At 42.5% G+C, this 21,967-nt stretch overlaps 1 protein-coding gene across 1 annotated transcript in view; it reads right to left on the bottom strand.

Moving 5' to 3' along the window:
- The window catches only part of LOC145397011 (uncharacterized), an 80,352-nt gene that overhangs the window by 16,664 nt on the left and 41,721 nt on the right, over nt 1-21,967 (bottom strand). Inside the window, exons 12-14 of the mRNA XM_080270232.1 lie at nt 15,899-16,079; nt 15,220-15,356; nt 14,803-14,932 (exon numbers count right to left, since the gene is read on the bottom strand). Coding sequence (XP_080126358.1) covers nt 14,803-14,932; nt 15,220-15,356; nt 15,899-16,079 — 448 coding nt within the window. The remainder of the gene's footprint in view (nt 1-14,802; nt 14,933-15,219; nt 15,357-15,898; nt 16,080-21,967) is intronic.

Below are 21,967 nucleotides of genomic sequence, written 5' to 3' on the forward strand. Positions count from 1 at the left end.
ATGCTTTACCTAGCATGACCTCCCCCCCCCTGCACATCATTGTCTCAGCAATTCACCTGTTACCAGTGACCTGGCCAGTAAAGCCATGGCATGCCATGGTACGAAATTCAGGGCCAGAGTGATTCCCCAATCAATGACAATGTGGAGGACAAACTTTACATAGCATTAGAGGAAGAAACAGTCAGAAATGATGATCAGGTAATGTCACCAAAAAAGGTCAGGTATGTTCATGTCTTTCATGAGTGAAACAATGCTTATATTGCTTATATTACTGTGTGAAAACCAATATTCTCTCATACTACATATAAATTCGTACCAAATAAATAAATAGATTCCGTTTATGAGTGGTGTGGAATTGTTACACTCCCATAGAACTCGTTTTCTCTGGAGCCAGCCTGATAGAAAACACAGTAAGGTGAGGAGGTACTGCTACCTGTGTCGAGTATTTTAAACCTCAGGTGAGCGATTTCTTTATGATTTTTCGATGTTTCTCACCAAAAGCGGAGGTTTGAGCAAAAAAAAAAAAAATTCTAAAAATGGTCGGGATTGGGGGGAGTCAGTGGTGGAAAAGTGGTTGGGATGGGGTGGGTTAGAGTACATCACCTTGTGTGTAATAATCCTGTGTTAGAGTGCACCACCTTGCGTGTGAAAATCCAGCATTCGTACCATGTGTGTGTAAAAATCCTACATTAGAGTACACCACCTTGTGTGTAAAAATCCTGCATTAGAGTACACCACCTTGTGTGTAAAAATCCTGCGTTATTGTGCACCATCTTCACTATCTTGTGTGTGAAAATCCGAAGGTACGACTGAAAAATCTTGTCGTCCTAGGAATGCTTTCACGACAAAAAATATTGAAAGAAAAAAATTATTACATTATCCTTATTATCGATCTACGTGTACTAGAGTCGATCATTCTATAACATTAGCCAGAAATTAATGTCTTTTGTTTAATCATTTAGCTGATCAATTATTACGACACGCGTTGTGAATCGAGTGGAGTGGTAATGCTTTAAGGTGTGAGGTTGGCCGGCTGGCTTTGTTTGTGTGCGGGTAAACAAGATATCTCATGAATGGCTTGAGCTATCATCATGAAACTTTCAGGTTATCAAGATATGGCCAAAATCTTGGACAGGTTCGAAAATGGGCAGCATCTGTCAAGGTCACCAAAATGGCTCCCAAAGGTCAAGTACTTGACCATTGGTGACCATGACATCCTGAGAGCCCATTTTCGAACTCGTCCAAGATTTTAGCAGTATCTTGATACCCTGAAAGTTTCATGTTGATAGCTCAAGCCGTTCATGAGGTATCTTGTTTACTCACAGACAAAGCCAGCCAGCCAGCCTTCCAACTGAAATGAAAACATTACCATTCTGCTCACTTTCCATCCGCGTTGCGAAGCGTGTGGAGCGATAGAATTTTCAATTGAGGTTGGCTGCCTGGCTTCGTTTGTGTGTGTTTTACATCTCGAATTGGGTCAAATCAGAAACTGAGGTGCAAACTTATGTGCCGAGGAATAACTTTCAGGCTACGCGGGTGGTGAGATCCCGTTGTGAGATGGCTTTAGTTTGAAAATCAGATCGTATCACTGAATCGAAAATTATTGGTAAGTGTTAGATTCCTCTTTTAAGTTTCTTTTTTTTCCATTAATGTAAGCCACACTCTCTTCGTCAGAAAAAAAATATATATATTACTCGGGAACGTGTTTATTTTCATTTCAATACAAACATTCCAAGATTGATAATTAGTGCAGGGTGATTACTTTGTGTAATATAGTCATTTGTCATTAACTGTTCCCGAATATTAGTTTAGTTACTGGTGAAACATTACAGACTTGTAAATGTGTGTGTGTGTGTGTGTGTGTGTGTGTGTGTGTGTGTGTGTGTGTGTGTGTGTGTGTGTGTGTGTGTGTGTGTGTGTGTGTATGTGTGTTGAAACTTGAAATCTAACTTATCCTCATATCGGTTGCATGATGTTTGTAACTGTAAGCGCAAAAATTAGAAGCATTTGCCATTGCACAGGACCATAAAGCAAATGCACATCCCTCGATATTCATATTACAGAAACAATACGGTGTTGCTGGAGACTGATAATGATACTGAGTAGAAGAAGTGTTGTTTGACATCGTTGCCAATGAAGATCGCAAATTCCCTTCCAGCTGCCAGTGCCTCACCCACCTCCGCACAGTGGTGGGGCTTGTTCGCATCCTCTTCGCTATCATTCGGAACGACAGCCCACTCAGCCACAGTAGTATAAACATCTCTCGTTCTGCAATCACAGTTTTTCTATAGGTGCGGCGGTGTAGCATCCCCGTCTGTGTAAACCAAACCACGTGCACTCGAAATCAATATGAAATAGATGACTCGGACGTAAAACTTATTTGCAGATGTGTATTATGTCAGAGTACCCCGTGGAAAGTGTAAGCCATCAAGCATAAGCCGGTTGTCATCGGTCAGTTCTGAGTGAACTATAATGGTACTGTAACAGGTCATATGAGATTTGCTTCAGGACCAAATCTGCTCAAAGAGAGAGTGGTAGCCAAAAATTTCTCATTCCAATGCAGGGCAAGTGAGAAGGGAGACTTGCTGTTCATACTGAGAATCATACATATGGAAATTGATGTATTGGAATGGCACTGTCTGTGTGTGTGTGTTTGTGTGATCAGTATGAAATAACAGAGTGCGATCGAATAATAGCTTAAGAAAACGCAAACTATCACTACACACTGTAAATGACAGTCACGGCTTCCGTTTCTATCCCTAGGGTCGATGTAGACGTAGAACGAAACACGCATCCACCCCGCTGTTGTAGCTACTAATTTCATATGCTAAAGCCTATACCAGGATGAATCACACAATGCTATTATAGAGCTACAGTTACTGATTGCCTTATAAGCAAAAATGTTTCTCATAACTGTAATTTTATAAAAGATTAATGTTCCTTTGTAAATGGCAAGGAAACCAACAGACAAACATCCCCTTCTACAACACTCAATCACTGGTTTGTAACCTAGATCCGCATTTTATTTGTGGGTTATAACAGGGTAAGGTAAAGAGACCCTGCCGAAGAGAATGTGTGTGTGTACAGGAATCACTGTGCAGGAATCACTCACCAAAATTATTCCCAGGCTTGCCGCTATGTCGGAGGGAAGGCCGGAGTTAGAGGAAGCGTTAGCTGGATAGGAAGTGAATTTCAGGGGAAAGGACGACTGTCAGACCTTAACTCAGTTGTGTTGACAGTATTTTGTGGGTAAGGAGCATTCACACACAGTTACATACTAGAGTCTGTGAATAGGAAAGCACTCAAAAACCATTCCTTCAGACTACGATACACAAACATTCCTTTACAAATCCATGCCTCTTTTTCAGGTATAAGTGCGAACAGCCAAGGGTAAGGACAGCCTGCCCACTGGTCTCTCGTGGCCAACAGCGAATTCGTACTGGGGACCACCGTGTTTTGGACCAAGGACCATATTCCCGTAGGACTGAGGAAGCACTTTAGCATCTTTAATAAGCGATGAATCTTTCGAATATTGCCATACTTTCTATACACAAAGTACCAAAAGCTGTTAACCAGCTCTAACCAAAACTAAATGGCAGAGGAAGAGGTATTTGGGAGCTTCCTTAACCGTCGACAGTAGGAACTCAGGTTTGCTTCCGATTACACCAACGTTGCTGTTTCTGAGAAGGATAGCCCCAGATGCCAAGAATGAAGGAAGGAATGAGGAGGCCAAGGGAAGAACTAGGTTTATTACCTTTATATATATGTCTGTGCAGTATTTTGTGGGTCAGTCACTAACACAACCACATAAGCAAGACTGGCATGGAGAGCAACAAAACCTTTCCCCACATTAAGACACACAACCGGTGCTTTATATCAAGGCCCCTAATTTAGTTACGGATAAAACAGGCTAGAATAAAGGCGACCCTGTCTAAAGGTCTCGTAGTTCTCCGGGAATCGAACCTGGAACCTCTTTCCAGCGACTGAGTAATGCTCTGATATCACAACCGCCACTCACCACAGTGTCCAAGATAATTCGGAATCATGGAGATGATTCAGGAGAAGAATTCTCTCCCATAATTCTTCCATAATGCCACGGTAAAAGTGGACCATCATGTGCTGATTGAATTTATTACTCAAAAGCAGCCCTAGAATAAGTTCCAAATGTTTTTACACGTTTTTTGAAGCACAATATATATTTTTCGATATTGATTACTAATTATCCAATTATTACTTAAAATTGCCCTCTCTCCATCCTGACTGCTGAGACGTAGTAAGAGATGAACAAAAGAAGTCTGCACGAGTCACAAAGAAGTATTTTCAAAAGAATGTCGAGCCGTAATATTCTCTTTCTCGTCTTCTGGGTTTAGTGAAATAAACTGCAAAGGAACGAAAATCTGGGCCAGAGTAAAAAGAGTATATTCACAGTCCTCTAAGGAATTGTCTGCAAGCTTTGATTTAGAAACAGTTGTTTCTTCTGAGGATTAAATATATCTATCCTGATACTTGTATTAATACGCAGCTGTTAGTGTATGAAAAATTTGTAACAAGAATAAATAACATTAAACTGCAATTCAGATGTGTTTATGCTTAATAATATATCTTGATCACAAACGTAATGCAACACTTAAATATTCGACAGATACTCCAAGCCATATCTCTATTACATAAATGCTTTTTCATACGAAATCCACAAGAGCACCACACTATCACCGTTAGCCACACCACCACCACACTATCACCGTTAGCCACACCACCACCACACTAACACCATCAGCCACACCACCACCACACTATCACCGTCAGCCACACCACCACCACACTAACACCGTCAGCCACACCACTATCACACTAACACCGTCAGCCACACCACAACCACACTATCATCGTCAGGCACACCAGCACCACACAAACACCGTCAGCCGCTCCAACACTAGACTAACACCTCAGCCACACCAGCACCACATTAGCACCGTCAGCCACACCACCACCACACTAGCACCGTCAGCCACACCAGCACGGTACCACACTCTCAATTCTTACTAGCAGAGAGACGATGGTCAGGCAGAGCCGAGTGAGGCAGTCGTTCGCACAGGGTCAGGCGGCCAGTGAGGGGGACAGGCCAGAGGCTCATTATTTATCTGTGTCAGCACACCCACACTCCCCTACCACACAGCCAACACGCAGCCGTCAACAATGCATCGCTGTGTATTGCAATTTTTTTCTTTCCGTAAGAATCATAACATTTAAAAAAAAAAATAATCTGTGGTTTTTACATGATTTTTATATTGATGTACTATGCATCAGTGACGTACAGGAGGTTAATGGGGTGTAAGGTGCGCAACAAACTTATTACGAAATCTACAATGTCACCTAGGCCAATAATCCCATTGCTTAAGGGAGCTTCCTAACACCTCTTCCTAAGCAATTTATTATTCCTGTTACACATTAAAGCCCTATTCTGTGTTGCGTAAATCCTTTCTAATATCGCCATACTTTGCATAAACTGTGTACAAAAGGATATTAACTAGTCATATCCAAAAATGAATAGTTAAGGAAGAGGTGTTACGAAGCCTCCTTACCTGACAACAATATGTGCCAAGGTGGCCCTGTTGGCTCAGAAGTTCCTTTATCATAGCGATTTATTCGTCACCTTACACCTCAGCATAATCTTGCACGTCACTGATGGAAAGCATGTTAGTTTAGAAAGCGATACAAACGACACAGCCTAGATTTTTGGGTGTAATAAGTAAAATAAATCGCTTAGGAACAGGCGTTACAATACCTCCGACTTACTACACGACCCTTAAACACCAACTCAAATGCTCTTTCCTCACAAATCCAAACAAGCCTTGTACAAGATTGCCTCAATAATATGTAGTCAGATAATATTACCTTGATGTATAATGATTAACATAACTCTTGTATGACTTAAAGATATATTGAATAGCCTAGGAAAACAGTCGGATCAAGCCGTGTATTCGGTTTTGCAATGTTTACTGAATATACAAAAAGCTCACATTTTTGCTAGACTACTTTATAAACAAACTGATGCTTGTTGAGAGGCTTATATTTGAAGTTATTGATTCCGTTTGAAGAAGTCATCTTGCTAAGACGTTTTGCCGCGATATTTGTGTTGCATAACTTGACGACTAATGTGAAATATCCTCTCTGGTAGTCCGAGTACAGTATATTACGAATGTTCGTATTTGTGTGTGTGTGTGTGTGTGTGTGTGTGTGTGTGTGTGTGTGTGTGTGTGTGTGTGTGTGTGTGTGTGTGTGTGTGTGTGTTTGTTTGTGTGTGTGTGTGTGTGTGTGTGTGTGTGTGTGTGTGTGTGTGTGTGTGTGTGTGTGTGTCAGCATTCTGAACCTATTAGTCATAAAAATAACGGTATATACAATGAATCAACGCAAGAAAACATACAAAATCCCTGAAAACATACAAAAGTAGTTCCAGTACAACTTTATTTTTCTCCAGAGCAAAGCAAGTAAAGGTACCAGAGTGCTTGGGTTTTCAGCCTGCGATTACCTTTCACAGTTTATTCTTTCCCTCTCCAGACGTTTTCATGCAGCTTAGCAAAGGCTTCATTTGCTGGAGAATAAAATGCTTTGAGTTTATTAGGAAATACAGTGACATGCCGATATTTTTCATTGTATCCTTAGTCTATGTGGAGAGAATGAAAATTGAGAGACCGACTAGAAGGGTGTATGCCAGTGAGGTGGTTTGGGAGAGGAGAAAGGGGAGATCAGGGATGAGATGGGGGACTGGAGTGTAGAGATATATGGGAGAGAGGGTTATGAACGGGAGAGAGGACAGCGTGATGGTAGATGACAAGGAAACTTGGAGGTGATTTGTCTGTGGTCACCCTTTACGGGTTTGAGGCGTCTGGTAATAGGTAGATAAGAAGATAAACAGACACATGCATAGATAGATCCTTGCTTTGGCGAGTCTGCTTCGTAAAGTTTATGGCAGTTCTCGCATGGAAGGGATTATAAAGAATCTCAAGTATCCTTCTCTTTCTTCAGGAATCTTTCATTAAATGTTTGTTATTTTTAGATGATTTTATTGAGCTTAGAATATACAACATTTCCTGTACTAAAGACGTTACAAACAACATCCATTAGCTGTTTAACCATTTCAGTCCGGTGACATTTTATTCTATTTTATTCCTGCTATCACTGGACGATTAAATCAGCTTCGGGTAGACGCCTGTCTATATACCTAGGCTGCTTCCTCCAAGGAAAGGGAAGTAGCCGAGACACGACGACACACTCCCAATGTACTCATCCACTCAAACATTCATTGACATCTTAGCCCCAAAGGGGAGAAGGAACAGATCCTCACTGCACCACACTGCACGAGGGTCAACTGCGCAGACGTGCCAATGATAAAGTGGTAAATGAAGGTCATATGTAACCCGCTTCATTTCCAAAAGTCTGTTGTAAGGTGAATAAATCGTCTGCAGCAAGGATGAAATATCTATATGTCTATCTATTGCCAGACGCCATAATCTCATAAACAGTGGCCACAAACAAATCGCCTCCATGTCGCCAAGTACCCCGCCATTTCACTGCCATGCTCCCAGCTCATACCCATCTCTCTCTCTCTCATATACCTCTCCACTCCATCAATCCATCTCATCCTTGGCCTCCTCCTCCCCCTCCCCCATCCATCTATTTTGTCTCTCCCATTTCTAGACGGTTTCCTTCAGCTTAGAAGAGTTTCAAAATGTACCCAATCCAACTCGAGATCATCTTTGTCTCTCAATAAAAGTTTTTTCAATAGCAAAAATGAAATAAATATTATGCTTGAGTTGAGGAAATTGAAGCTTTGTGTTCTTTTTTTCTTATAAACTCAATCTCCCATCATTAGTAATTTAGTCTGCAAAATATCTAGTACACAACCTGGTCAGTAACTTGCAATATGAAACCCCAAACGCCGGTGGATAACTGATTCGACTCTGCCACTCCAACAGCCTCACATCCTTCATCACGGACACATTACCGGAGGTGTGAGTAGATGAGCTCGAAGCAGAACACGTGAAAACTAATTGCCAGGCCAGCCACGTAAACCACTAGTGTTCCCTGCAATGTGAGAGAATATACTTTTAGCAAACTGCAACATATTTAGTACATGTATTACAGGTTCACTGAATATATATGAATACACACACACACACACACACACACACACACACACACACACACATATATATATATATATATATATATATATATATATATATATATATATATATATATATATATATATATATATATTGTTACGGAACAGAGAGAGATAATGAACACTTCAAGTGACAATACTAAAATCACTACTGTCCCGCAAAGTTCCAGGTTCAAAACAAAGGAGTTAGATAAAATTACAAATTAAAGTTTAATGCTCAAACTAACAACTAAAGATTCAGGACTCATAAGGATAATGTAATGGCAAAACAGGTTACATATATGGTTAACTGCAATAGCCTCTATTAACATGAATTTAGCAAGAGCAAATTTATCTAAATCAGCCCTGATAAATGAGAAAACCGGATAATGCTCAGTTAAAGCTAGATATATTATTAGAGAAACAAAATATTATTAATACTGGCTGACACCAAAACTCCACACGAATCACAAAAACCTTACCAGGCCCACGAACCAACACCTCAGGCCACACAGTACAAGAAAAAATGCAACACTCACACTCAAACTACACAGCAGCTAGATGGTTGGAGACTTCCTGAACACTCACAAAAATAATACACTATACAGGGGAGGACAGAGATGTGAACCAAATGAGGAGTAGATCTAAGTGGCAATAATGCAGATACTGAGCTCATTATATAGGGGCCGGCAGAACTTGATACAACTTATTAGAAGGACGCGCAAATGAAGCCATAGGGGACAAAGACTTGACAATCCTGCTCTGAACAACAGAAAGAACGACTTACTCTACTCTAAGGGGGAGAAGGGGGGAGTGAGGTAGAACACGCAAGCCTGGTCACTATGGAAGCCACGAGGCGAATCGTGATCAAACATGCAGCATACTGTACGTTAGAATTATACAAAGGATGATGAAATCATAGGCTATGTAACATCTCCCCACAAAGAAAAAGAAATTTAAAAAGGAATTTTCTTATTACTCTAAAACAATCTGACTAAAGTCTACATAAGCAATCTGCAATAACATTTTCTTTCCCCTTGACATGTTGTATGTCTAATGAATACTCCTGAAGAAGTAGACTCCATCTTGTCAATCTCTGATTTTTATCTTTAAACTTACTAAGGAATTTCAGTGGGTTATGATCGGTATAAATGACTATGGGGTCAAAACCAGAACACAAATAAAATGAAAAATGCTGTAAACCCAAAATCGAGGCCAAAAGCTCTTTCTCAATAGTGGAATAGTTTTTTTGAGGTGGAGTGAACTTCTTATTGTAATAAGATACAGGGTGTTCAATACCCTGATCATCCTCTTGCAGCAAAACAGCCCCAGCTCCTGTATCACTTGCGTCAACAGCCATCTTAAAAGGCTTAGCAAAATTTGGAGTAGCGAGCACTGGCTGACTTAATAGGATAGCTTTAAGTTTACTGAAAGAGGATTCACAGTTATCGGTCCAGACAAATTTAACTCCCTTTTTCAGTAGGTCTGTAAGTGGTGATACAAGAATTGAAAAGTTAAGAACAAATCTCCTGTAATAACCTACCATTCCCAAAAATCTTTGTAGCTCTTTCCTACTTTTAGGTCTGGGAAGATCACTTATAACCTAACCTTAGCTCCTGGTGGTAAACATGTCCATCACCAATTACGTACCCAAGGAACTGAACTTTAGCTTAACCAAACTCACACTTTGATAAATTAGCTACAAGATTAGCCTGAACCAAACGCTCAAGAAATTTACTGACATGGCATAGGTGATCTTTCCAGTTGTCACTGAAGATTAATACATCATCAATATAAACAACACACCCTGCCAAACCCTCTGTTACAACATTCATGAGCTTCTGAAAAGTGGCTGGTGCATTCTTCATACCATACGGCATTACAGAACATGCAAAAGTCTTTCCTACTGTTACAAAACATGATATCTCCCTAACACATTCAGTCATAGGTACTTGCCAGTATCCCTTTAACAAATCGAACTTACTTATGTACCTAGCCTTTCTGATCTTGTCTATGCAATCTTCCACGCGAGGGCGTGGGTAAGTGTCTGTTTTGGTTATCTGATTAACACGTCTGTAGTCGATGCAAAGCCGCTGTGACCCCCCTGGCTTAGGGACTAGAGTGACAGGAGAACTCCACTCGCTCTGACAGGGCTCAATTATCTTGTGGTCCAACAGGTAGCCAAGCTCCTTCTGGATGAGAGGAACTTTCACTGGGTTCACACGGTAAGGAGGCAGTTTAATTGGCTTTGCGTCTCCAACATCGACATCATGCATCAACACAGTGGTTCTTCCTGGAGTGGCACGGAACACTTGCGGGTACTTCTGCAGTAATACCAAAAACTCCTGCCTTTCCTCGGGAGCTAGATGAGCAAGCTTAGTCTGGAGATCATTCATGATATCAGGATTCTTCCCCAAACTATCACTCAGGCTCATACTGCATGGGAGACCTTCACTTGCAGACTCGGGTGGAACAGCTACAGTGCAGACTGAGTTATTTTTGTCCCGCCTGTGATATAACTTTAGCATGTTGATGTGACAAAGTTGCTTGTTCTTTCTATGATCTGGTGTGGCGATGACGTAGTTGACATCACTGAGTTTCTTCTCCACAAAAAAAGGACCACTAAACTTGGCTTGAAGAGGTTGCCCATGCACCGGTAGCAGAATCAAAACCTGATCTCCTGGCTGAAAGTGGTGATACCTGGACTTCTTATCATACCAAGTCTTCATCTTCTCCTGAGCAGCTCTTAAATTCTCTCTCGCCAGCTGTAAAGCAGTGGACAGCCGTTCTTTGAACGTCATCACATACTCCAGCAGGTTGACGTCATCTTCCTCCGACAGCCAGCATTCCTTGAGTAGCTTAAGAGGTCCTCTTACTTCATGGCCAAACAGTAGTTCAAAGGGTGAGAAGCCCAGTGATTCATTTGGAGATTCTCTTGCAGCAAATACAACGAATGGAAGACATTTATCCCAGTCTTTCTGATGTTCCAAACAGTATTTCCTGAGCATCAATTTGAGTGTTTGATGATATCTCTCCAACGCTCCTTGGGTCTGGGGATGGTAAGCTGAAGACGTGATCTGGGTGATGCCCAACTCTTTCAGAGACTGCTTGAAAACATTTGACATGATATTACTTCCCTGATCTGACTGTACCTCCTTGGGCAGACCAAACTTGGTGAAGAACCCTATCATTTCCTTAGCCACGTTCTTTGCTGAGATATTTCTAAGTGGAATGGCTTCAGGATAACGAGTAGCCATATCAATCAGGGTCAACACATAAGAAAATCCTGAAGAAGTCTTAGGAAGAGGGCCCACAATATCCACCAACACATGGGTGAATGGCGCCTCAAAAGGAGGAATGGGAACTAGAGGTGCAACCTTTTCGGTCTGATTACACTTTCCCACAACTTGACAGGTGTGACAAGACTTACAATACCAGGAAACATCTCTGAAGATACCTGGCCAGTAGAAGTGTTTCAAAATGTGTGCCACAGTCTTCGTCACTCCAAGGTGTCCTGCCAAACTGGAATCATGAGCCACTCTAATGATATCCTGCCTACAAACATAAGGGATGACAACTTGATGTACAATCTCCCATTCACAGTCGGCTGATGCTGTTGGGGGTCTCCACTTCCTCATAAATACTCCTGACTTTATATGATAACAAGTAGAAGCACCAGCTGACTCTTCCTCACTGCAAGCAGAGTTAGCTAGACCTTTCAACTCAGGGTCAGCAACCTGCAACTCAACCAACTCTTGACGAGACAAATTATCAACACTACGGGGTGCTGCCTCATCTGGTGAGTGGTCCAAATTAGCAAGAAAAGTGTCAGCTAGGATAACATCATCATCATCATTATCCTCTAAGTCACCAGTAACTTTAGACTTAGCCCTAGTGACAGCACATGCAGAGAACACCTCAGGGACATCACAATTCTGGGTCGCAGTCACTAGTTCACTAGACAACTGAGGAGCTGGACACACTTGACTTCCACCAATATCATTTCCAAGTAAGAAAGTTACACCTGACATTGGGAGTGTCTCAACCAACCCAACCATAACGGAACCATTAACAAAACCAGACTCTAAATTCACTCTGCACAAGAGGGACAGAGAAGTAATTATTCCCTACACCTTGTAAGATTACAGTTTCATCAGAGGAATTAACATTAGTGCCTAGAACACTGGTCAGCATAAGGGATTGGCAAGCACCTGTATCACGATATATTTTAACCGATTTCCTGTCATTACTGTCCAGAGGACTGACAAAACCATGAGACAGGAAATTAGCACATGAACTCTTGAGAGTGTCACCCACGTTACTGCTCAAAAGAGGAGCTTCATCATGAGAATTTAATTTACCCCTCAAAGCAGGTTCAGTTAACTCGGTTAAAGAATTCTGGGAACTCTCAAGGGTGGACACTAGACCTATTGACTAAATATTTAAAGACTCCTTTTTGTTCACATCACGCTGTCTCCTGAAACATTTCTCCGTAGTATGACCAAGCTTACTACAATAAGTACATTTACTTTTCTGAAATCTAGAGGTGGAGCTGGTATTTACTTCCTGAGAAACATCATCTTTATTCTCTTTCCTGTTACCTGTACTCAGAGTAGAGGCAACGTACTTACTCTCAGCTTTCCTTTTTTCTTTAGAATATCTCTTGTGAGTGAGAACATATTCATCAGCTAAAACTGCAGCATCAGACAAATTATCTATTCTTTTCTCATCAAGATATAGGCTTACATCTCTATCAATACACCTTTTGAAGTCCTCCAACAAAATCATCTGCTTAAATTTATCAAAATCAGAATTTACATTCTTAGAATTTAACCACTGCTCTAACAGATCTTCTTTGATTTTTTCCATACTCAACATGGGATTCCCTATCTTGCTTATAAGTTGTCCTAAATTTTACTCTATAGGCTTCAGGAACAAGCTCATAGGCCTTAAGAATCAAGATCTTAACTACATCATAATTATCAGATTGATCCTGAGGCAAAGATGCATAAGTTACTTGAGCTTTACCGGTGAGAACATTCTTGTAGGAGTACTGGCCAATACTTTTTGGGCCAATCAAAACCTGTATCTACCCTCTCAAACAACTGAAAATACTTTGTTAAATCAGATTCATTAAAAGGAGGGACAAGTTTAACATTTTTAGCCACATCAAAATCATTAGAGCTAGATGATCCAGTTCCACTTTGTTTCATGCGATACTCATGGTCTGCCTGAATCCTAGCAATTTCAATTTGTGCCTGTGCCTCCTGAATACGAGCCTGAGACTCAGTCTCCTTAGCACGAGCCTCCTGCAGGGCTAGCTGTAACTTAGCTATTTCAATCTGCGATTGCTCATCTGGAGGAGTTACATTAAACAAGCTTTTATTAATCATGTCAACAATTTGATCTTTAGATTGATGAGAGCGAACAGCAATTCCCAATTGTTGAGCAACAAGCTTAAGTTCATTCTTTGTTCTGTTTTCTACATCACACACTGTTTGCACATTTGACAAAAAATCTTTGGCTTCATCAAGAGTAGTAATAGTAGACATCATGAATAAATCACAGTCACAAAATATCAAGCAATATCTTTATGATAATATCCTGAATATCCTTGCGAGGTCGCCAAATTTATGTTACCGAACAGAGAGAGATAATGAACACTTCAAGTGAGAATACTAAAATCACTACTGTCCCGCAAAGTTCCAGGTTCAAAACAAAAGAGTTAGGTAAAATTACAAGTTAAAGTTTAATGCTCAGACTAACAACTAAACATTCAGGACTCATATGGATAATGTAATGACAAAACAGGTTACATATATGGTTAACTGCAATAGCCTCTATTAACATGAATTTAGCAAGAGCAAATTTACCTAAGTCAGCCCTGATAAAATGAAAAAACCGGATAATGGTCAGTTAAATCAAGATATATTATTAGAGAAACAAAATATTATTAATATTGGCTGACACCAAAACTCCACACGAATCACAAAAACCTTACCAGGCCCACGAACCAACACCTCAGGCCACACAGTACAAGAAAAAATGCAACAACATTCACACTCAAACTACACAGCAGCTAGATGGTTGGAGACTTCCTGAGCACTCACAAAGATAATACACTATACAGGGGAGGACAGAGATGTGAACCAAATGAGAAGTAGATCTAAGTGGCAATAATGCAGAGACTGAGCTCATTGTATAGGGGCCAGCAGAGCTTGATACAACTTGTAAGAAGGAAGCGCAAATGAAGCCATAGGGGACAAAGACTTGACAATCCTGCTCTGAACAACAGAAAGAACGACTTACTCTACTCTAAGGGGGAGAAGGGGGGAGTGAGGTAGAACACGCAAGCCTGGTCACTATGGAAGCGACGAGGCGAATCGTGATCAAACATGCAGCATACTGTACATTAGAATTATACAAAGGATGATGAAATCATAGGCTATGTAACAATATATATATATATATATATATATATATATATATATATATATATATATATATATACAGAGAGAGAGAGAGAGAGCGTGGATGGATGGATACGAGAATGGATAGATGGATGGAATGACAAATGGATAGACAGATGCATAGATAAGTAGAAAGTATGGCTCACGGAAGCACAGTGATGAAGTTACCCATATACTGGAGAGACTTATTGAGGATCTGACGGCCATGGTTGTGGGTGGGTTCAGGCAGGTGGTCATGTTCGGGGTGTAGCTGTTGGTCCAGTGGTCGTACATACCTGCTTCTCTCACTGTTATGATCCTGGAAACACGTGATTATGAATATGTTACCATAAACTTTTCACCTTAACTTGGCCCAGATTTTCGTCCTTTTGTAGCTTTGTTCACATAACTCCTCCCTCATGACCAGCACAATTCTAGTGATAAGCAACTATTACAATTCCGGATTCAGAATGCAGAGATGGCAATTTTAGGCCAAGTTAAGGTAAAAACAGAATAGCTAACTGATAACCTATTCATCCAAATAAACTTATTAAATATTAATCTTGATAAAGCCGAATGTTCTTAATCACCTCAGAAGTAACTTACCAGATCAAGCAGATACAACTTATTTATGACAGCTGACCTGCGGTTGACAGCGTTGATGAGTGGGCTGTCCTTGGGCCCCGCCATGGCACCCATCGCGGTTAGGAACTCCTCACGTGCTAGATAGAAGTCACACTTTCCTGTTGACACCAAGAAAATAGTTAACAACAGGCAAAATTAGTGCCATGAATACGCTATATGACCTTTCCAGTATATCTGCCAGCGATCTTACGATGTAGGAAGAAAAAATACCATAAATGTAATCATGGTCAACAAAAGACAAGCCGAATTGACGTTGAAACTACCAATCATTTTCTCGGAATAATTCTGACTACAGTTCTTTTCTTATGGGGTCCATTCTCTTAATCATAAATATCAAAGGATCACAAGTATATTTCCAGGTCAAGGTTAATCTAAAAACTGTCTGGCGTCTCCCAAAATAAAATTAAAAATAAGAAAATGCAATGGTTTTCTTCAACAGCAATTGGGTTAAGTAAGATGACCTTTTTTGTTCTTTACTGAGCCATTTTTTGAAGCTTAGGTGGGTCTCTAGATGATCACCTGTCATAGATATGTCATTGTAAGGGCAAATTCATGATGCACACACACACACACACACACACACACACACACACACACACACACACACAGTCTCACCTCTCTCTCTCTCTCTCTAACCCACCTGTCACTGAAAAGTCCCGTGCCATCATCATCTTGGTCACGTCGTCCACGTGTATTAGGGTGTGGTCCCCCCTCCTCACTTTGACATCCAGGTTCGTCGTCAACTCAGGGGAGTCGAAGGTCTGAAATCTACCTTCCTTCTGGAGATTATTTATGTCGTGGAAAACGCCACTCTCAGCCGTCTGAAAGTGGCACAATGACTGTCTTAAAGCCACGTTACCCGCGTGCTGAGCCACTGGTATACCATTTCATGTCTTCATTCCTAGCGTGTTGATACACTGATGGTGCAATAATGAGTAATAATTTGTTTTCACTTTGTCATGTACTGTATTTCACCTTCACGAATATTTGCTGGGCAGATTTTTTGTTGCTGCTTCTACAGTAGAAGACATGTTGAATAGGATTATGATATAAGATTAGAGAAATGCCTATTTATTTAGAGAATATATATCAGACTTCCAGTAGTGACTATTACATTTCATTTAGATGTCAAACAATGCTATTAATTACACAAAAGCATTGAAAAACAACTCCGTGTTGCAGAACTAGGGCCATGAGATGCAAATACACTCTTCTTGAACAGACAAACAAAGAGTAAATTTACTAATGATAAATATTTGTGATTTTATACTACAGTAGTGCACCAACTTTCGCTACAGCAGGATTCGCGGAATCCACTTTCGCGGCATGCACCAAATATTCCCTAACTTCCACTTTCTCTTGAAAAAAATCGATTTTCGCGCACAAATTTTGGGTTTGGGACAATATTTTGAACTTTGAATTTCCTGCACCGCCCGCTCGCAACCCACCGCCATCTTGAATGACGTCATGTCAACACTCTGTCCACCCATTCCCGCCATTGTGTACGAGCGTGCTAGCTCCATTGTGTTGGATTCTCACGGTTCAATGGCCTCTACTATACCTGGTAGTGTGGGGAAAGGGCCTGGTAGTGTGGGGGGAGAGCCTGGTGGTGTGGGGGGAGTGGTAGCGAGGCAGCAAGAGGTGGCGCCAATACGTCTGGCGTGGCTAAATAAACCCGCCACGCGCCTCAGATACTTACCCCCAGCATCCATTAAACACCTCAACCTGGTCTCTGTGGTATGTTTCTCCTCATATAATGTGTACTGTACAGTTTTTATTGTTTGTATCTCACATTGCAATGTACAATAGTGATTTGATGTACTGTATTGCAAGTGAAAATGAAAATCTGATGTTACTTTAGGATAACCGGGAACCAATTAGCCTTTTTGCCATAAAGACAATGCCCCAACTTTCGCTAATTCCACTTTCGCAGATTATTTTTGGACCCAATTAGGCGCAAAAATTGGTGTCCCACTGTAGAAGAAAAAATGGAGTAACCACTCTTGTTTCGAACAGTTCTACATTTACTTTGTTAGGAAACAACAAAAAAAGATAAGTACTGGATGTTTTTGGTTATTGAACTTTTTTTAATAATTATAAATGATTAATTGTTATGCTGAGTGTTTTTAGGCTGACTCCTCGTACTAAAAACACTAGCTACTGAACGGGGTCCTCTTTCCGGACCGGAAGTAAAGCACCAACAAAGGAACAGGACATAAAAACTAGGCAGTCCACCTTTAACACATCTATTACCTTAATTCTAACACCGTGACAATATTACATAGAATGATATTCTGGACAGGGGATACAGATATACAATGTTACGTTAAGATAGCACGGGATATTTACACACACTGTAATTACACTTTACAATGGGTTAAGGTTCTATAAGTGAATGTGACTGTCTTTCATTAAAGTCCAAAAGGTCTTAGTGCACTGGTACAATAGGGATGTATAGGCTTAATGGTCCAGGGGAGGAATATTACTATAAAAGAACAGGGGGAGCAGATCACCATAATTTACTGGCTGGGCTCAGCGCGGCGACTCTCGCCCAAGCGTGCACTGGTAAGGGGGAACTCCTCTGTTCTGGGCTGGGGGAACAACACTAGATTCACGGGCCCAGAATTTATAGTCTTTAATCAAGGGAAAGTAATCACGGGCACTTATAGATGGGATCCCTCTTATTCACTCAGTCACTGTATCACTGTCCCTGTCTCACTTCCCCTGGTGTAGGAGGGAATGTCACTAATCTTGCCCGATTTTCTGGGGCGATATCACTCTGTCACTTTAAGGGGACCTCCGGGTGCTCTACCCGTGGTGGGAATCACCGTACCCGCTGGGGGAAGACTCGACCCAGGTCTGATCCACTGAGGCGTTGCAGGGAGACCCTCTTGCCTGGGATCTCGACCTGTTGTAGACCCTCCTCTCTGGTCCCGTCGTCACGGTGCAGGAAGACCCTCTTGCCTGGGGTCTCGACCTGATGTAGACCCTCTTCTCAAGGTCCCGTCGTAGTGGTGCAGGGAGGCCCGTCTATGTGGGGCCTCGACCTGTTGTTGTGGCCCTCAGGACTGGAGCCAAACAGGTGGAGCAGTCGTGTCTGGCGTCGGAGGGTCTGCGACAAGAGGAGGACAGCATTGGTAGGCTGCTGGGCTCGCCTGGGGGCCCGGGGACTGTGGAGGTCTGTCAGGGGACGCGCCATCAGGTGTGGGCTGCGGCCTCGTCTCCTGCTGGTGCCTGGGGAAGACAAGAATCTCCCGGGAGTGGGAGGCAGGTCTCGACTGGGACTGGGTCTTTGCTCCGGGGACACCTTCGGGGCAACTCTCCCGGGTGGTGTCCAGCTACTCCTGCAGGAGTTGGCTGAATATAGAGGACACACGGAGGCCGTGTTCTCTCTCTTACACAGGGAGGGTAGCACAGAGGCGACTCTCTCTCTTGTCTCCGACACAGCGGTGGCGCCAGTTCGATTGGCCCTGGGACCCACTTTTGGCTTTATACAAGGGGCTCTTACCCTTGGGGTGGCTAGGGGTGTTGGCCCCTTATAGTTCACTATTGGGCCTCCTGCCCTGTTTGTGATAGAGGGTATTTCTCCCTCGTGTTCACTAACCCCTTAACCGCGGGGCGTCACTTTCGTGACGCTCGGCTACAATGGATCATACCGCGGGGCGTCACTTTTGTGATTCTGTGTTATTTTGAATTATCCCGGGCTCTCAAGTGGTGGCTTGTATCATATATCAGTACTACCAATGTCCAACACTAGTCAGCACTCCAAATCTCATCTGTACTCCCATCCATTGTTGACATTTTAGCTATTTTAACCCCTTCCTGACTCCCCTCCCTACCTGCCCTCCATTACCCTCTCCTCTCACCTCCCACGCCGCGCTGCGCTACGGAAATTTCCCCCTTCTCTTTCCACAGATTTCATCCATTGAAATCAGGCCTATGCCCTATATTTTTACCCAATAATATATACCAAAAAAAAAACAGGTAAGTGATAGTGTTATACTCCAGAAATTGCCTAATTATCACCTGACAACACCTCACGTGCATTCATTCGCTACATTACCACGGTAATTTCCCCTTTGATTTATGCCTTGTAATCGATGTCTGTAATAAAAATATATATCAGAAAGGAAGGGAGAATCCTAATTGACATTTACAGTCACCTGGAACTACCTATTTCTATATTTATTGCCGAGATTTTCTACCTATAAAAAATTAGCATGTAAGTTAGCAGCAGTAAGCCTAAAGTGTCATTGTCAACCCTTCCCTTCTCAGATAATTTACCCCCTTCTTGACTCCCCTCCCTACTTGCCCTCCATTACCCTCTCCTCTCACCTCTCACGCCGCGCTGCGCTACGTAAATTTCCCTCTTCTTTTTCCACAGATTTCATCCATTGAAATAAGCCCTATGCCCAATATTTTTACCCAATAATATATACCAAAAAAAAAAAACAGGTAAGTGATAGTGTTATACTCCTGAAATTGCCCAATTATCACCTGACAAAACCTCACGTGCATTCATTCGCTACATTACCATGGTAATTTCCCCTTTGATTTATGCCTTGTAATCGATGTCTGTAATAAAAATATATATCAGAAAGGAAGGGAGAATCCTAATTGACATTTACATTCACCTGGAAGTACCTATTTCTTTATTTATTGCCGAGATTTTCTACCTATAAAAAATTAGCCTGTAAGTTAGCAGCAGTCAGCCTAAAGTGTCATTGTCAACCCTTCCCTTCTCAGATAAGCCGTGGCATTTAGTTCCTTGTCCTCCACTGCAGAGACAACATGTCGCACTCGCGCCCCGCCATTCCTGCCGCTTCTGCGCCCATTGCAAAGGGCCCCGTGACCTCTACCCCCAAGAAAAGTGTTGAGGCAAGCAGGAAAGGCCTCAGTGACTCTGCAGTGGCACGAGAACTTGCTGAATTGTCGATGATAATAATGGACAGCGATTTTGACGATTCCGGTGAATCGTGTGATGAGCCGGGTGAACTTATTGCGCCAGAAATGGCGACAACAAGTGCTCCTACCAGTGAATCTGTGTGTAGCTCCAAGGGAAAGGAGCCTTTAGTGCAGGAAGGAAAAGAATTTGGGAAGGGAGTGAAAAGGCGGCGTGTTAGCCCCAGAACAATGCCCCCACGTGACCCAGCCCGCCATGAGTCACGAGATCATTCACCTCCCCGTTCCCCAAGCCCCGCTTTACTCATCTCATCATCATCGTCGGCTGAGTTATCTCCGGAGTCTTCGTCGTCGGAGTCACCACCAGCATCAACAGTGAAGGCCGGCCATAGAGGTAGAGGTAGATCTAAGAGAGTGAGAAGTAGTGTAGCTAGTAGGGTAAGGGCTGCTAGTGCTGTACGGCAACCTAGGGTCAGTGCGAGTGACCTTGACCGTGATAAGCCTCCCTCTCAGCCAACCTCCACCACCACCACCACCACCATCCCTCCACCGCCACGCCAGGGAATCCTGGACGCCTTCGCGTGGACGGAAGGGTCAGATTTTGTCCCCGAAAACCTGGTTTTCGATGAGAGCTCGTCAGGAGTTCAGCCTGCCTTCACTATGGACGAAAATGCTGAGTGTGTCGACTACCTTTTGGCCTTCCTAGATGACGAAGTCATGCAGCACATATGTGATGAGACTAACAGGTTCGAATCACAACGTGCTGCTAGTGGTACAGGTGCAGCCAAGATGCAACAGTGGACCATGCTGGGAGTGCAGGAGCTGTATGTGTTCTTTGCCCTCATGCTTCTTATGCCACACTCCAAGAAGCATGAGTTGGAAGAATACTGGTCCATGGACCCCTTACTACCCTCACCGACCTTCAACAAGTACATGGCCAGAGATCGCTTCCGGAACATCATGGGAAACCTGCACTTTGCCGATAATGATGTACCTTCCCAAACCGACCCACTCTGGAAGATCCGGGAGATTCTGAACAGAATGAAGGATAAGTTCATGTCATTCTTCCACCCATTTCAGAAGGTTGTCATTGATGAGTCCTTGGTTCTGTTCAGAGGACGTCTTCGGTTTGTCCAGTACATTCCAAGCAAACGCCATCGCTTTGGAATTAAGTTCTTTGTACTGTGCGACTGTAAGACGGGGTACATCCTTGACTTCGTCATATATTCAGCCAGCACTGTCGATCTCGATAAAACACACCCCCTTGGCTTCTCAGGCTGTGTAGTGAAAGTGCTCCTAGAAAAGTATTTTGGTGGGAATCATGTGCTGTATACAGACAACTACTATACAGCACCGAAACTTGCCAAATACCTTTCTGAGCACGGCATTGGCTCCTGCGGCACTGTCAAAAGTAATCGTGCCAACTTCCCCAAATTCCCAGAGGCAGGAAACTCGCAGCGAGGAGACGTGCACCTACGCAAGTCTGAGAAGATGCTGGCAATACGGTGGCATGACAAGAGAGTCGTGCACATGCTCATCACCGTACATAAGGGGGAGATGAGACACAGTGGGAAGGTCGACCGTAGGACAGGCGAACCTGTGATGAAACCTGATGCTGTGTTGGACTATAATATAAACATGCGGCTGGTGGACAAGTCCGACATGATGATTGGTGAGATCGACTGCCTCAGGAAGAATATTAGGTGGTACAGGAAAGTTTTTCTGCATCTCATAGATATGACGATGCTGAACGCCTTCATCCTGTACAAGATGAAGGTAAAGCCACCCAAGTCCTTCTCCCTGAGGT

Source organism: Coenobita brevimanus, chromosome 40 (assembly GCF_032717465.1).
Source record: "Coenobita brevimanus isolate Jiangsu-jjx chromosome 40, ASM3271746v2, whole genome shotgun sequence".
NCBI lineage: Eukaryota > Metazoa > Arthropoda > Malacostraca > Decapoda > Coenobitidae > Coenobita > Coenobita brevimanus.